We start from the raw sequence: 18,612 nt of genomic DNA on the forward strand, positions 1-18,612 counted from the left end.
CTCCCAAATCTATTACCACCCCCAGATCCTTCTCCTGTGTGACACGCTCCAAAATTATCTCTTGCAACCTGTAATCTCTATTTTCATTGTTCTTTCCCATCCCCAACACCTTACACATGCTCAGGTTAAATTACATCTGCCAATCTTTTGTCCAATCTATACAAGTATCAATACTTTCCTGAATCTGATCACCACCCCCTCTGCTACCACCTCACCTCCAAGCTTTGTGTCATCTGCAAATTTGGAAAGCTTACTCTTTACCCCATTATCCAAATCGTTGATGTCAATAATGAATAGTAATGGTCCGAGTACTGATCCCTGAGGTACCCACTGCCTACATCCTCCCAGCAAGACATCCTCCCACTCACAGCCACTCTTTGCTTCCTATCACAAAGCCGGTTTGCAATCCAATTATCTACCTGACCAGCCACTCCACAAGCCCTCACTTAGGCTAACAACCAGCGATGTGGTACCTCATCAAATACCTTCTTAAAGTCTAGATATACGATGTCCACTGACATTTCCTCATCCACCCAATCAGACACTGCTTCATAGAACTCGAAAAGATTTGTTGGAGAGGAACTACCTTTGGTAAACCCATGCTGACTACCTTTAATTAGTTTCTATTTATTTAAATGGTTCCTCGTCTGGTCATCAATTACTGTCTCCATCACCTTCCCCACAACTGAAGTCAAACTAATAGGTCTATCGTTTCCCAATTCTTCTCTGGATACTTTCTTAAATAATGGTGTTACATTTGCTACTCTCCAATCCTCCGGTACCTGTCCTGACATTGTATATCCAATGGGGAGTTGATGACATATACCAAGTTTAAATTATTTTCATTGACAGGTTCTGGGGAAAATGTCCAATTTTTAGGTCCTCGTGGAGGATCTCTAAGTCTTACTCACGTTGTTGTTCTTGTGGACTTTTTTGTTTCACAGCCTACAGTTTTCATCGAAACTTCCTGAAACTTGGCGTATACATGTAAAAATACCCTGTGCAGACATTAACTATCTCCGATTTTGAAAATTCCTCCTAGAAAAAAAAAGTTATGATGTCAAAATATCTCCGTTAATGGAAATCGCCTAAAAAATTATCTCCAAAACTCGGCAAGCTTTTTGAATTCTGTTTGTGGGAATCTTACAGGGCATTAGCAGAGATGAATTACCACACATATGATACATCACTATGACGTCGTATCAATTTTTATGACGCCATTCCTATTTTTTAACATTTTTGTTTCACAACCCAGAGTTTTCATCGGATCTTCATGAAACTTGCCATGTATATGCAGAAAGCCCACGCGTAGGCAGTAACCATCTCCGATTTTGGAAATTCTTCCTAGAAAAAAAAGTTGACGTCATAATATCGCCGCTAATGGAAATCGCCTGTACCATTATCTCCGAAACTAGGCAAGCTGTTTGAATTTTGTTTGTGGGAATCAAGCCGGGCATTAGCACAGATAATTTATCGCAAACATGATGCATCACAATCACATCATATTCGTTTTTATGACGTCATCATTAAGAGGAAGAGGATCTTAGCTCATTTGAGCTTGTTTTCCTTTAATCCAATATAGTTGCGAAACCATGTAAAAATCATCTTGTTTGAAGATGAGAAGATAAGATACAGATGGAAAGAGGATTATGTGGACTTGTAAAAACAAGTGGGTTTGATAACCACACTGATGATTACTTGAAATGACCTCTTGATATAGAGCCATGTTTGTGTTGATAAATGAAATTACAAAAGCACTTGAAAAATGGAAAGGCATTCGTTATTGACTATATTTAGCAGCTGGGACCATAAAAGCTGTTGGAGAAACTGTCACAGAGGCAGAAAACAATTTGAGAAAGGTCGGGCTCACAGTCGTTCAGAATGACCCGCTGTAACAAGGGAAGAGAACAATGGGCTGATACTCGAGGTCCCCTGCCTTTAGGGTGGTATGAGGAATAGATCTGTGTCATATGAAAGTTAAATCTTGAACGTTAAAAAAAAAAAAAAATCGTGTAGACAAGACAAGATAATTCAGCCAATCACAGTCGTCATCTATTCAGCTTGAGATGATGTCATGAGGAATAGATATCTGCAATATGAAATCGAAATGTTCAATGGGTTTTGAATATCGCATACACAAAAGCACTTGGATGGGGAGCTCTTTTTAATGTCCCCTGTCTCCGACCTTGTCGGAGGGGTGGGGGACAATAAGAGTGAACAATAGAGAGGGGTCACACATTGTCAACCAGAACAACCAACGAGTATGGCCTTGGATCTATGGAATACAGCTATGGCTCCTCATCTGAAACATCCAAGGATGCATTTCACGCGATGTCCGAACAACTTGCAATAACTTCAAAATGTGATGAATATGACTGGATACAACATGATGTGTGGGAGAGAGGACAGCGGAGATTTGGGCTGCCGTCTGACTGGAGAGCCTTCCACCTCCACATGGCTGAGGTCTCGATCAGGCATATCCTGCCCTATGTGCTTGAAGATAAACTCATGCCCCTGTATGAAAATGCTGGTCTGATATACGAGTTCTGCCTCATGATGATATTTGAGGGGGGGAGGGAGGGGGCGGTCGGGGACACTGGTAATGCTTTTGTCGTCAGGCCAACTCAGGAATGCAAATGTCCATCTGCTCCCGGTAACATGCATCCAGTACTGCCTGTTCAGGGTCGGGTCGTCGGCGAGTAAACCGACAGCCCACCAGAGTCAGGAGCCTCTGAAGGGTGCCTAGACACTCAGCAGGAGTAAACAAAACATACTACCCAAGGGCAACTCCTGGGATGCAAAAACCAGTCATCTCGTTTGCAGACAGCAACTGCCGAGGGTGGTACGGTCCTGACTTTGGAGCGTCAAAGTGGTGCCCAGAACCACCTTGTACTGTCCGTGTCAGACTTGATGATCTTACTTTCTGTTTCATGCAAACTAAGCTGCAAGGCTCGTTTTGACTTTTCTTTCTCACATTGCGAGAAACTTATTCCATTCACTTTCACTCCATAATCTTCACATTCTTTCTCTTTCCTTTTATTTTCTTATAAACCACTAATTGCAAAATTGGAAAAGTCCAACAAGTTTGTAGCCCCAGTTCCCAGCACTATTGGGTGTGAAGAATCTCTGGAGTCCTATCTGTCTCTGCTGCCAACGGGAGGGAGGGTTCGGTCAGTCATAGTATCGGTTCCTACCCAGACCCTTGCTTTTCTAATAAACCTGACTCTACTTCAATTAATTTCACCAACATTCGTGCTTTCTCTGAATCTTTCCTCTGTTGAACACCACTTAGTTAGTACCTCTCCTAATATCTTGCTTCTCTCGGAGACCCAATTGTCACATGATGTTCTCCTTAATTCATGTAACATTTCTCACTCTAGCCTTCACTCACGATTCCATTTCAAAGGAGGAGTCTGTGTATTCCAACATCAACACTCCTGTTGTACACCTTGTGGACCTCGAATCTCCAAACTTTGATGTCATTTGGCTTGAGATTTGTCTACCACCCATCACTATTTTACTGTTTCACTTACTGCTCTCCGAACTCAACAAACGTTATAACTTTCTTTGACGAGCTTAATTCCTGCCAAGAGGCTTCAGCAGAATTCCTCTATTTAGGAGACTTCAATGTACACCACAGGGAGTGGTTCAAATCTTCTCACACAGATAGTGGTGGTGGGGGGGGGGGAGGTTGAGAGGGTTGGGGAAAGGGGGTTGAAGTTCTTACGTTTTACATTGTTAATGATCCGGAGGAAGTTATCAACCACCATACCCATATTCCAGATTGTCACAATCACTCTCCCAATATTCTAGACCTGTTTTTCACCTCTAATCCACTGCGTTATAACTACACAATTTTCATCCCTCATTAGTTCCTCTGACCACACTCTTGTAAATGCCTCTTTATTACAACTCCTCCTTCTCCTCCTCCTCCCCCTCCTCTGACTGCTCTATGTAAACACCAATATGGCACTTTACTGGTGCTGACTTGACTGTTTTTTCAAAATTTTAATTTGACTTTCCCTGGGAAGACGACTGCCTCTTCTGGGGTGATGCCTCTGTCTCTGCAGAGGGTATGCCTGAAGTTATCATTACAGGAATGGAGGCTGATATTACCTTCTCTTTCAAGTCGGTCTCTTCGACCAATTCTTGGTTCAATAATTCCTGCTCTGCGGCCATCCGTGCAAGGGATGCGGAATATTGAACATGGAAAAACTCTTCTTTATCCAACTCACGTACAGCTTTCATATCTGCCAGAAATCATTGCAAACATGTTCGTGACATGAAGTATTCGTTTATCCAAAAGAAATGTGACAACCTCTCATCTTCTTCCACTAATCGATCTTTCTGGTCCTGAGCTAAAAGTGTCTCCGACAACTTCTGCCGCTCCACCTTTTCTCCGCTTTTTTTATTCCGACGATACTATCGCTGTCTCTCTGACTGATAAAGCAACTCTTTTTGATTTCTCTTTTCTCCTCCATTTCCACATTGGATGACTCCAACATTCCAAGTCCCCCTGATCCCATACCAATCCCATACCTCTCCCTGCAATCTCTTTTCATGCAGCCAAAAAAATAATCCTCTGTCTCTCTCTCTCTCTCTCTCTCTCTGGACACAAGCAAGGCGTACGGACAAGATGGCATTCCTACTCGTATCTTGATGGAGTGCGCTTCAGAACTTATACCTGTGCTTACTCGTTTGTTTGGATTTTGTTTAAAACCCGAACTTTTCCTCTTTCCTGGAAACATGCCTTGGGTACGTCCTATTTTAAAGAAGGGTGATCTTTCAAACTCTTCCAACTACTGTATGGTCTTTGCTTTTTCATTATTTGTTGTTATCTTCATGAAAAACTGAATATCTGGGGGGTGGGGGTGGGGTAGATTTGTGGCTGGAGTGTTGCACAATAGATTTTCATTGAAACAACCTGTCTGCAAGTTTGTTATAATGATCTTGTACTTTGATTTTATGGGTGTTTTTTTTATTTTTTTGATGTAGCAGATTCTTTACAGAGCACTGATGCTGCCAATGCAGTTTCTTGGCAATGGTGATACTGGATGGTTTGCCATTACCTTCCTCAGATTGTTTGTCTGTGCCCTATCTTTCAAATGTTGAATGTCAATAAAGGAAGCAGCACGTCCATTTTTAGTCTTTGGGATGACCCAGCCAGGATATGAACCACTGAACTCCCCGACTAAGAGCGGATGCTTGAACCATTACACCACCAAGTCTGGTAGTCTGGTATGTATCCAGGTATAGGAGGGTTAATATCTGAGGTTGTACAAAGTGATGTTACAGATCCACATCAGGCACAGCTCTCTTGCTGCCAAAAAGGACTAGCTGATGTAGACATGGAAAACCAAAGGTGTGAATCAAATCAACCAAGTTCATTTATTTTATTTATTTGTATGCAGCCTGTGGCTGCTTGACTGCATCATTTCTGGGAGCACTGCTGTACCACCGATGCAGTGCCCCTATCACCAGTAGGTGGGTACTCATTTTGCCAACCTCAGAAGGATGACAGTTTTAATTCAACAGAATGACAAGACTTGAACTCAAGACCCTAAGATCTTAAGCCGGCCAACTTAACTGTTAAGCCAACTCCAGGCTTGATAAGTTCATTGATGCATGGCCAGCATCTCCATGTCCAGAGCTGATGAAAATGAACAGGTTTTCATCCTCAAGAACCAATTAAAGGACTGGAAAGAGTGGGGCAACCACAATACTCCCACCCACTTACACTTCTATAAACGCAGATCGGAGTCCAGCACCAAATTCTCAAAACATGTTTAGTGGGAGATTGTCAACTGTCATTTGCTATCTCTCAGTCTCACAGAGCACGTATTGGTGCATTTTCTTTTAACGGCTGGACCATATAGCTCGGCCAAGTGGGATCAGCATTTTATAAGGCGGTAGAATAATCCTGGATATATATTGCTGTGTAGTCAAAGTGCTCTGACTCGAACAGAACTCTTTACCAAATACACTCTGGCCCACTACCTGATACAGAAAAGGTAACAATGAGCAAATCAAGGAGTATATTTATATGGCATGTACTATGCTATGGTTATAGTTTCCATGCAACATGCGATGATGTTATTATCCAAAGATCTTGTTTCTACTTTTCATAATTCTTCCACACCCAACCCCTCCCAGAAACTGGTTCTCCTATCACAGCAACTTGTGTCGGACTCGGGGGCTTCCTTCAACCTCCCTCTGGACAGTGTGGAAAAGCCGTGCCTGGATTTGACGGTATTTGCACCGGGAAGGTACATAACACTTCACCTATAAGTCAAAGTACTGTCGGCCCCTCGTGGACACGGTGTATTTGCGGCTTATAAAATGTGACCCGCTTCGACATTCACGACATTTCCCAGGAACGTATCACCCGCAAATAGCGGGGTCCGACAGTGCTTTACAACAAAACTTTTATTCACCGAAACACTGTGGCAGGACTTTGCGAGCGATTCACTCACACACGTGAGTGTTTTTGTTTGTTTGTTGTTGTTAGGTGTGAGTCACTCCACGAGTGAACGAATAACAAATTTACCGTTCTGGCTGAGCAACATTGATTAACTTGCCTTGACTTGACCCTGATACTCAACTTGATACTTGTGATTTGTTTTCAACAGCCATATGATGTTACGTCCAGGACAGACTTCGTTTACAAATAATGTTTTTCGGTGTGGCTAGGCCCACGTTGTTTAGGTATTGTTTGCTGTTACTTGTGTAATACGGAAATACACCTGGCTCGGAGCACGCGGGTACTGCACAGCCTAGCTGGCTCCGATCACTTGGGTGATCCATCCACGATCTCTCGTCTGTCTCACCCCAGGGACTGGTCTGAGTGCTTCGCAGCTCACCTTTTATTTCCCCACCGCAGTTACATTTCACCCTTAACTTCTCCCCTTTCACAGCTCTCGGTGCCCTGCCTCACACCTACAGCCTATCACCTCGGTACTTTACCTTTCACCATTGGCATCTCCCCTTTGGCTTACTTTTGCAATAGCACATCAGCACCTCTGCCCTTGTCCATGGCAGCACCGTTGTCTGTTCTTTGTCCTGTCATTGCATTCGAATAATAATTTTGAGTCAACTACTGTCGGGTCTTGTCACATGATTTCTCACCTGCTGATAGATGACATATTTGACGACAAGGACATTGAGAATGTTTTTTCTTTTAATGTCCTCACTTATCATAGTCATGACGAGTAGCAGCAGGAGAATGTTGATTCCTTCGTAAATGAGCACCAATGTTGATTCCACCACCTCTGTTCTGAAGATGTACCCCTTCTCTGTGGGATGATGTTTTACTCCACGCCTTACTCAAGAAAAATATCAAGTTTACCTGTGAACAACTTGGCACAAGACTTTTGAGAGGTCTAAAGAATTGTTGAACAAATCTACGATATTGGTCCATTTCATTGACATTGTGCTATCATGTGACATCTTGCCAATTACTGTTGGGGCATTCTTGTCCCACATTGCTGGTGGTGTTGATCAACCCATCTTTGACCAAAAGGAATTATTAACAGTTGGAGAAAAAAAGCAATGTTCATGGTCTGTGTTGTGATGGCCTTTCATCCATCATTGAAAAACATTGATGATCAACAAGAACCAGAAGCCTATGAAGACTTTGTTTGGTGATGCAAAGGGGATACCAACCACAGAATTCAGGAAGGATCCAGAGATAGGCCCTGATGCTCTCGGTTCTTCGCTTCAACTACAAGCCTGGAGCACAGCTCCGTCATGTGGATGTGCTGAACCTCTTTCTGCTTTGTGACTACCAAACAAGTGTCCCCCTCCCAGAAGAGACAATCTATCTCATGGCATTCCTCTCCAGTGCACCTATCAATTCAAGGAAGGTCACCTTTAATATCAAAACAAACTCGGTCATGTGCAAACAGTTTTTCTGTCGTCTTGTTTGCCTGATGTCGAAAAAGCAATGTCCGTTCTCCAAACTAAAGACGGAGTTAACCCTTCAGCAGGGATTCATACTCTGGAGCAATGATGTGGTGATACCCACTGGCTTAAGGTCCGTCGTCCTTGAAATTCTTCATGATGCCTATTCAGGAAATAATCATGATGAGGTCGCTCGCATACAATTATATTTTCTGGTGAGGCATCAGTCACGACATTGAACTTGGTAAGGAGATGCTTGAACTGGAAAAGTGCTTGTCCAGTTCCCAAAACCAGCATCTCACCATTCCTGGGAGTAGCCTGGCCTGTCACCAGTAGAGCACACTCGTTCAAATTTCACAAGAACTGAAATGGCATCGAAGTCAAAGACAAGATCAAGCTGTTTTCATGGCAATCTTTGCTCCTCAAGAGCAGAGGCCTTTCAAACTAGAATACAACTATGCCTAACCACTGCCTAACCACTGCAAACCACTGGATTTTGAACATTACTTGAGTTCCTCTAGTTTGGAATATAATGTTAAGAAAAGTTTGCCAAATCCACATTAGCATTGTGTTCGCACTTTAACCCTTTTATGTTTGTACCCCCAATGCTTCCTGTTGCCAACACCACACATCCTACCAGTGATCACCCCATTCCAATACCCTGCCATCCCCATCTTATGCTGAATCAAAACCACAGCTCCTGCCCCCTCCTCCCACCATAACAATGTGGCCCACTAATTTCCAAAGCTCTCATAGTACAATTACTGATCTTTCCTTTCACGTTATTGCTGCAGCTCCGGACATCGTATGCTTAGTGGATACGTTTCTCTCATAAGATGTCTCTGATTCCACTGCGTCCCACTGGCCATTCTTATTTCCCTTTCGACAGGCTCCTTCCTGCCATGTCCTGGAGGTGGTGTTGCTGTCCATGTCAATAACTCCATCCCTCACTCTATATATTATCCATGCTAATCCCTTGTATCTCACTGGAATACCTTTGGCTGTGAATTTCTTTCTGCCACCCGGCGTATGAAATGCGCAAATCTCTGCCCGGCAGTCCTCTCCGTGTGTCTCCATCATCATCGAAGGGCAACACTGGGAAGAAGTACATACTTGGCAAGCATTATGCATGAGCATCAGTCCAGACTGTGAGGTGAAACAGGAGAGCAATGGTCGACAAATTGTGTGCGGAATTCAACGTGGGTCATGAGCTTCCTGTATTGTCAAAAACGGTCAGAAGGGAACTTCACAGGGCGGCAAACCATGGCTGGGTTGCTATGCACAAATCATTCAGAACCCCTGGCAATGCCTGTTTGCAGATCTTGTGGTGCGAGGAGCATAGGCAATGGGCTGCCGAGCATTGGAGGAATGTGACATGGTCTGATGAATCATCCTTCACCATGTTCTTGATGAATGGATATGTGTATTTGTGGTGACAGCCCAGGGAGCTCTGCAGCACTGAGTGCCTGGTTCCAATGGTAAAAGGTTCTGGCGGTTCCAGAATGGTGTGCGTGTTTTCCCGGCATAATATCGGTCCACTCATTCCATTAGAAGGCAGGTTTGATGCAGCACACGTTGTTACCGTCCTGAGCAATCATCTGCATCCCATGATGCAGCATTTCTTCCATACTGTGAGTAGTGTCTTTCAGGATGACAATGCTCCAGTCCACAGGGCACATGTTTCCACTGGGTGGTTTGAGGAGCATGAGAACAAAGTTACCCATCTTCCATGGCCCTCCCAATTGCTGGACCTCAATCCCATATCGCATTTGTGGGACTGTCTGGAGAGGTGCCTTAGACACAAAATAGTGGTTTCCATCTCCATCAAACCGATGTGAATTGGAGGACTTCCCCTTGTTGACTCCATGCCACGTCGCATCCATGTCATCCTAGATGCATGCAGTGGCCCAACACACAACGAAGTGACGTTCTGTTGGCATTTCCATTTTTTGGTCCACTACCCGTATCTCTATTTCCTGTCACAAGGATGAATTGGTAACCATCTATCCCAACTCTTTATTCCTAATTTTTGATGATTTCTACTGCCAGCATGCCAACTGGCTCAGTACCCACTTATAAACACAGCCATGGCATTGCAGCTCAGGATTTCTGTATGACTGTAGATCTGACCCAACCTGTGACCCCCCAGCCCATATGTCCTCCTTTCCTGACCTGATAATGAAAAACATTTTATCTATCCAAACTCTTCTGTTCCTCTGCCTGTTCCTCTCCTCTGACCATGATCTTGGCAAAGCCTATAAACAGTATCTCAGCTTAATGCAAGGCAGTAATCTCAATATCTAAGCATGGTGTTGGCTTAATGGTTAAAGTGGCTGGCTTAAGATCCTAGGGTTTTGAGTTAAAGCCCTTGTTTTTTCTGTTGAATTAACACCAAGTGGGGTTGACTCAGCCTGTCATCCTTCTGAGGTTGGCAAAATGAGTACCCCCCAACTGGGGTAATAAACATTTGGGGTAACCTGTGTCGGAGTGGCGACCTTTCTCGGACTGTACTCCTTGCCAATGAAACTGCCTCGGTTGCCTATGTTGCCTTATGGCGCAAAAGGAATTGTATTTTTAGTAATCTCAATGTCAAAGAATGCAGCTATATGCACAGGTTACCTGACATGGATTGCAATCTGCCCTCTCAAAAAAGTACTGTGCTGCCAGAGAACACCTTCACAAAAGCCAACTCTCTCATTTACCATTTATATCCTATCCCATCTGTGGCTGTCCTATCCATCCTCTCAGCTCTGATACGATGATAACTGTGACAAAGCAGTTACGATAAAACAAATTATTTTCTTTATAAGAAAGGCAAACCCAACTGAGAACAGTTTTAGGTCTATCCGTATGGCTCGTAACACGTGTGTATCCATTTCCTTAGACAAGCCAGAAAACATCATCTGAAAACGTCATATCAAGGATGAACTGTCAAAACAAGTCTGCTTCACCGAAGTCATGGTGGCCCTTTGTCAAGTTCCTTTTTGTTTGATGCTCCCTCTCTATCTTCTCCCAGCCCTCATCTTGAATGGCATCGTTCAAATCCTGCAGGAGCTAAGACAGAATGGTTTTAAAAGTCTTTTTTTTCTTTCTTTCTCGACAAAGTCGAGGTTCATGGAAGTGCAAGAACACAGAATGGATCAGGATGCAACATAACAAAAGGAACAATAGAAATATTGCGAGGGGGAGGAGGGGGAGGGGACACACCGACAGCATGGATGAGGGACAAAATAGAGGAAGACTTGAACAAATAAGTGGATGTGGGGAAGAATGAGGGGTAGGGGAAAACGCGAAAGATTGATACAGAAAGAAATTCTCAGGAAGGACATAGGTGGGTTTGGGGGAAGTAGTGGGGGGTTAATGAGGGTAGAAAAGATCATGGTTTAGGATTGGGGATTATCTGAGATGGTGGTGAACACGCATCTTGAAGACCTGCAGGAAAGAAAGAGATTGAAAAGAATGTGAAAGTTGGTTCCACAGGTGGGAAAAAAGAGGAACGGATGAGTGAAGGTGAGCAGTAATCTGGATTCTGGGAGTTTCACCAGAATGGTGTTTCTGGTGGACTGCATGCACCCTGCAGAAACCAGGGGGGTTGGGCAGACTTCAAAAGAGCATGGGAAATATCAGAGGGTGCAAGACCAGAAAGGAGGCGATGGAAGACGGAGAGACGACCGGCCTGTCTGCAGTGGCTACGAGAGTGGAGGAAGTTAGTAACCCAAGAGTGGAGATCTTGTTTACTCAAGCAATCCCACTCTGTCCCCATCTTGCATGCTTGTACACAATGACTACTTGGAATTTGGGTTCTCTCTATCTCTCTCTCTCTCTCTCTCTCTCTCTCTCTCTCTCTCTCTCTCTCTCTCTCTCTCTCTCTCTCTCTCTCTCTGTCTCTGTCTCTGTCTCTGTCTCTGTCTCTGTCTCTGTCTCTGTCTCTGTCTCTGTCTCTCTGTCTCTCTCTCCTTTTAAGCCTGTTGTTTTCCTTTTGCCATCTCCCATCTGCCTGGAAGTCAACAAACGTCACCCTCATTCACAAGAAGGGTACAAAAACAGATTGACTCGATGACAGACCAGTGTGCTTCCTTCCATTTATGAGCAAAGTGATGGAATCCATCATTATTGCTGACATTGTCTTTTCTCTTTTTGAATAGCGTGAGCTTGTTCATCTGCTTGGATTCTGTCCTTTTCACTCAACTGTTGCTTCCTTCCCAGGAATGTGTAAAAGCCTTAATTCTCAAGCAAGAGGTAAGGACCATCTCCTTGGACATATCTCTGGCATTCAACACAGTCCGGCATCCTGCTCTGCTTGCCAAACTTGCTGTTCCTCTTGAAGAAGCTTTCTCTTCCTTTTTACAAATGACTCCACATTATATAGTAAAGTCTCCCATCCCACTGACAGGCACAAAGCAGCTGCATCACTCTCCACTGATCTAGAATTGATGAAATGCTCACCTGGCAATTGGAAGATGTCTTTCAATCCTGGATATGTCATATCTCATGGCAGGTGGAATCCCTTATCATCGAAGCCTCCAAAGGCCACCACAGCATGGGCATCCTCTGTCCTTCCATTCCTTGAAAAATCAAAACTACTCACGACCATCACAGCCTTTGTCCATAGATCAATGAAGTGCTGCTCTCCTCAATGAGTTGGCACCCAGAATCACAGGTGTCGTTTCTTAATTCTGTGGAACCTAAAGTTCTCAACATCATTGGAATCTCCCATGATGAAACCATAGCACAAGGGCGTTCGCTGTCACATCACAAACAGGTCGGCGGCCTCTTTGTTTTTACCGTCTCCTCCCGTCTAGCTCCCTCAGTTGTCTCAGCCCTCCAAGACTCTCCAGGTGCACCAGAGTTCCATGAAACCCCTGAGTTAAACTCCCAAAAATCAGGCTTTCTGCTCACCTCCACTTTGGTGTTCCTCCTGTATCCTGTCGATGTGACCGCCTCCGAGAGACAGTTGAAACCTACTCTTCCTTCCAAGGCTTCAAATGTGCAGTGCCCCACCATCTCAGGTCATTATCTATTCCTACCTTTGATCTTTTCTGCCCTTTCCCACTTGACCTTACCTAATTCAACCCGCTTACTATGAAGCAATTATTTACTTGTTTCCATGCACCATTAAACCTCGGTTGAAAACCGTAGTTGTGCCCCGACTCTGCATTTCCATGTAATTTAAACATCCCAGTTTAAACTGTCAAAGTGAGTTTGCCCTCGTTGAAGCCTGACTCTTTCCAAAAGCGTGTGAATGGAATGTGTGAAGGAATGAATAATGACTAATCAGGTGACAAGTGGGAATATACATTTTGAGTCAAACCAAAAGGAGAAATGCCATTATTGGCCTTCAATAATCCTTATTGTTATTTGGTGCTTTTAAAAGCACTGAAAGGGGCAGAAGAGAAGAGAAAGATTGCAAAGGATTAAGAAGATGAGGCGTGAGCTAATTTCCAGACGACTGTATCCTTCAAAATGCAACAACAAACCCAGTGGCGCACAGCTCAGACCACAAACTCGACTGGTGATCCAGGGCTTGCTGAAGGCTTGCCAGCCCGAGATCATCCCTCCTGTCGGTTGCTTGCTAAGAAAGAAATGCCCTCATCCATTAAAAAAACGCCTACTGAATGGAAATGCGAGCTTCATACTCAACTTGGATAGAGACAATCATATCCAGTCTACGGGAGAACCCGGGTCGTGGCGGCATGGTTTCAACCTGGATTGAGTGGTGCATGAAAACAAGGTGTAAGTTTGCTCTCCTCCTCTCTCTCTCTCTCTCCTCTCTTGTTCAGTCATTCTCTTGCTTGCTGCATCCAGCTATAGATCGATGGTCAGAACTCACCTTTTTAACCATCTGTCACCTCACTCTTCCATGATCCTATATTTTTTTTGTATCCAAAACACGGGTGTGCTTCGGATAAGGGTTATCTAATGACGAAGGCTAAATTTTTAGGTAGATCATTATTATTGTCGAATAAGATAGTGCAGAGGTAGTCTACTTACATTTGACCTGTCTAGTCTGGGTTCGATTCCTGACACGACTATCAACTGTTGGATTGTATTTCCCAGGGAGGGCAATTGCATCGTAAAGTGTGCCATCTGTTGCTTGGATGTTAAGCTGGGGGGGGGGGGACTCTCTGTGAGCATTAGTTGATGGACATTAAAGACCCCCACTTCCTGTGTCAGAGTGGCGACCCGACCATGATTGCAACCCTCGCCAAGAAGCTGCTTCGGCAGCACCGATGCTCCTTATAGAGCACATTTCATGATCTGATCTGTGGCGCCCCTCTTTTGGAAATAAGGAAAGAAAAAAAAAATGTATTAAAATTGAATAGCACTCAAACTTTGTAGTCGATTAATTTCTAGAAATGTTGCTTCTAAGTTGTATAACCAAGCAATGCATGTGTTTGTGCAGTCAGAGTGTTGGACGACAACATGAAGGAGTTGGAGAGAGGAGAACTGGGCAATGTCGTGATTAAGTGAGATATTAAAACAAACAAAAATAATTCCCCTTCACAATCATAGCAATGTCATAATATATACCTCTTCGGTGATGTGTTCGTATTTTCATAATTTGGTATATCCTGAAAAAAAATCGATTATCTACTGTTGACATCAACAATGCACCATTTGTGTTCTTACTGCTTAAACGAGAACAGCCTGGCAAAATATTCCACAAGTACTGACATGTTTTCTTGTCCTCTAGTTGTCTCGTCTGGAACATATTCAAAACAGAGAAGGACCCCTGACTACAAACTGTCATCCTCGTGCTTTGTAGGTGAAGTGTGGTGGTACCATAGACTAGAACATTCTTTGAGGTGGACATTATACTGGCTGTCCTATCTGCTCATACTCGCTTGTTATTGACGACTGTTGATGGTCCACAAAATGGCACCGCTTTATCTTTCACAAAGCGCAGTCCATCGTGTGCCACCAGCTCGATTGAATTCCAGAATCCCATCATAATGTTTGGAAAGTAGAGAAATGGCTGCGGAAGGGGAGGGACTGGGATTGGAGGGCACCGATTCAGCAACGTAGCCGTGCTAACAAAAATGATGCAACCAGCATCCTGTTGCTGCCCAAGAGATTTCACCATGGATTATGAAATATAACGATCCTTCAGGGAAAGTGTGCAAAACTGTCTTGAAGCGTCACTCTAGAACACGTGACCTTAAGGGGACATGTTTATTACATGTGTAAACATGTTGGAACTTTTGACAACCACCTTTCTCCTTCACCCTCCTGCCCCCTTCCCCATCTTGCCTTCTCTGTACGAAACAAGTATAATGCACAGCAAAAATAGGCTGAGCTGAAAAATGTTTCCAGCAGATGATAGGAAAGTTGTGCAGTTTGTGAACTTTTATCACTTTTGATGTCCACATGATAGAAACTAAAAATGGCAAATGAGAGAGCATTATGACCTCCACCAATGAAGGTGGATGGAGGTTATGTTTTCACCTCTGTCTGTCTGTCTGTCCGTCTGTCTGTCTGTTTGTTTGTTTGTTTGTCAATCGCGTACAGGTCACAATTTTAAACCGATCTTCACAAAACTTCATCACATGGTAGAGTTCGTCATAAGCAAGAAGCATATTGTTTTTGACGTCAAAAGGTCAACAATCTGCCAAAGGTCAACATCTTTGTCAGATGTGTAACATCCTCAATTTTCATGAGTGACTAGAAATTTGAACAGGATTTGTATGTCAGGTTACTGAATTCAATTACTTTTGAGGTCAACATAGACCAAAACGTTGACATCGGTCGAATTTCTAAAATTGTCCCTTTTCATCCGAGTGACCAGAAATTTGAAGAGGAGTTGCGTATTTGGTCATTCAGTTCAACCACCAATTATTTTTCAAGGTTAAAAATGTTTTATGGTTTTCGCAAGTGTCGTGCTATGCATGACATCTTTCTTGTTTGTTTGTGAACAAGATACAGTATCTCAAAAAAGTTGTAGACGGATTCAGCTGAAAATTTGTGGAGAGCTCGGGTATGTGACAAGGACGAAATGATTCGAATTCGGATCTGAGAATTGTCAAAGTGATTCTTCACCATTGAGAGATCGGCCAAAAACGATATATAGCACGATATCTCAAAAAGTTGTGGACAGGTTTGGTATGCAACAAGGAGGAACTGATTCAATTTTGGTGAAGATCCGAATATGGCCCGGATCCAGATCTGAGAATTTTTAAAGTGATTCTTCACCATTGAGTGATGGGGCTAAAACGACATATAGTACGAAGTACGATATCTCAGAAAATTTTGGGCGGCTTCGGACGAAACTTGGTGGATGAGTTGGCTAGGTGACGAGAACAAGCCGATTAAATTTTGGTTCAGGTCCAAATCCAGATCCAGCTTTTCGGTGGGATACAAAATGTAAATTAATCAGCCTGGCAGAGGTATGCACATTACCGAGTGGCTTTCTGACTCATCATGTCATGGTAATGGTGTTGTTAATGTTGTTGTTATTGCGGTTGTTAAATCCACAATTCCCCTGAGGTTCTTGACGAGTTAACATTTTCTGATGAGGCAACTTATCCATCAGTGGCAAAGACAACCGTCACAATGACCGCAGTTGGTTCCTGAACGATGATGATTAAATTTTTCACATATCACCTTCTACCAGCAAGACTAAGCTCCTAGACACGATGCATTGAATGTGCGACGGTTCTGGAATGATGTCTTCCCAGACAAGTGGATCGGTCGAGATGTAAAAATTGCTTGGCCACCTCGTTCACCTGACCTGCCCCCATTGGATTGCATTTTATGGGGCTACGTAGGACTGTTGCTTTCTCATCAAAACCACATTCTTTGGATGAACTTCGGCCTTAGGGCTACGATAACAAATGAAATTCATTAAATTACTCGGTAGCAACTGGAGAATGTTTCCAACAAGATGGAAAATCAGATTGAACGATGTATTGCGAAAGATGGCGGTTATGTTGAAGCCTAAACAATTGAGATGTTTTACGTGAAAACATTATGAATTATGCTTTCATGCAGCATTTATAGTTTGTTTGTCTCATGTGTACAGCTAAAGTTATAAAAAGTACAAAGTTGCACAAGGACTTTATGGACAGAGTGTAGCACATGTGGAGTGAGCACAAACATATAGGACGTCCTAAAGTGACATAACAATTCAATAACAACTTCTCTGCAGTTGTATAAAAACAGCCAACATTCCAAGCTTCAGTCATGGACATGTGTTAGTGATTAAGACTCCATCAGCAGGAAAAACAAGACAGTTTAAACTGCAGGGCTTCCTGAACCCCTGCTCCGACGAAGGCTTAATACGCAAAATGTCACCTTTACATGTACCATGTGCAATGCCAATAGCAGTTAATACAAATATCAAGACGCACTCACAATTCTCACTCATAATTGGAGGGAATAACCAATCAGCTGTCACTTAATGAATAACCCAGATGTGATTGGGTCTTGATATTTGTGTTAATTGATGTGGGCATTGCATGCGGTACATACATCGGTGGTGCGCGTTTCTGTCTACGCTGTCGCTGATGACTCCCTGACAAGTGATGAAACCAGTCTGGCAGCTGGGGGAGCCGTGTAGCATTGGGATTCTCACGTATGTGCTACTTGTGAACGTTTGCAGCTGTAGAGGAATCCGGGTTTGGTTTGAAACAGCAAAGGGCTTTTGTTGGTTGCTTTTTGCAGCTTTATTTGGCTTGAAGAGCATGGGATGATTATAATGAGCTCTCCAAACTACGTCTCCATCACATTGTGCTATACTACAACCATGAGAAAGCATCTTACAGTGCGAATCGAGCCTTACAGGCAATGCTTCAAAAATGCCAAAAAGAGAAAATATATTATCTGCAGACATGTTTCGTCCTTATTAGACCTCATCAGTGCAGCATAATGCAAAAAAATCATCTGCTTGCATTGCTGAACATCCATTCTCTCTCATTTCGATTGAGCTCGCCATGTAGCCAAGCTATACTTCGCAAACTTTGTAAACGGTGAGATCACTGGACGAGCACAACTGTAAAAAATACTCATTGAATTTCCACAGTTTGTCCCTGAATGTGTCCAATGAGCTTGTTACCAATTTGTTATCTAACGTCAAAAATTGTTCTTGGGGTGGGGGGAAAAACTGAATCTGTGAACATCTTTCTCGACGAATCATCTCTTTAATTTCTGACTCTTCCCTCCTGTTGTTTTGTTCCTCCATTTAAATTGGAGCACACTTTCTATTTTAATTACAACTTGTCCGTTGATGATTTGATGCATCGAGCGGAGCCTCGGGTCTCTCCTCCTCAAGTGTTTCCCACCCAAGGACTTTCAGCATTTCAGAAATGCTACTTTTCTCTTTATAATCGTTGAAACAGAAATGAGCAGCTTTCCTCTGGCTCGTCTCAAGCTTCTCGATGTCTCCCTTGTGATGCGGGCCCCATATGCAGGGCAAGCACACTCCGAAATTGATCGAACTTGCATTGTGTATACTTGCTCTTTGGCTTTTCTTGTGGTTGAACAATGGTTCCATTTCAGGAAACCTAGCACCCTACTTGCTTTGAATGCCACTCCTTGGAGATGTGCATCCCAAATTAGTTTGTTGTCTATTTTGGGAACTTATGAATGGTAAGAAGCCCTAACTTTAATAAATGCAAGACAAATACTGTCGCATCTCGCTTGCTGCACGATGCTTATTGTAAGGCAACATACAATGAGTTAGTGTGGCAGACGACGCTTGTTGATCACAAATCGTGC

General features: G+C 43.4%; 1 protein-coding gene across 2 annotated transcripts in view; it reads left to right on the forward strand.

Annotated features, from left to right (window-relative positions):
• ACSS3 (acyl-CoA synthetase short chain family member 3) overlaps window positions 1-18,612 on the forward strand; it is a 145,602-nt gene that overhangs the window by 103,185 nt on the left and 23,805 nt on the right. For both annotated transcript variants that reach the window (XM_085871094.1, XM_085871095.1), the window contains exons 10-11: window positions 6,154-6,249; window positions 14,303-14,366. In XM_085871094.1, coding sequence (XP_085727220.1) covers window positions 6,154-6,249; window positions 14,303-14,366 — 160 coding nt within the window. The remainder of the gene's footprint in view (window positions 1-6,153; window positions 6,250-14,302; window positions 14,367-18,612) is intronic.

This window comes from Eptatretus burgeri, chromosome 2 (genome assembly GCF_056783735.1).
Source record: "Eptatretus burgeri isolate ZD-2024b chromosome 2, Ebu_testis_v1, whole genome shotgun sequence".
In the NCBI taxonomy this organism is placed as follows: domain Eukaryota; kingdom Metazoa; phylum Chordata; class Myxini; order Myxiniformes; family Myxinidae; genus Eptatretus; species Eptatretus burgeri.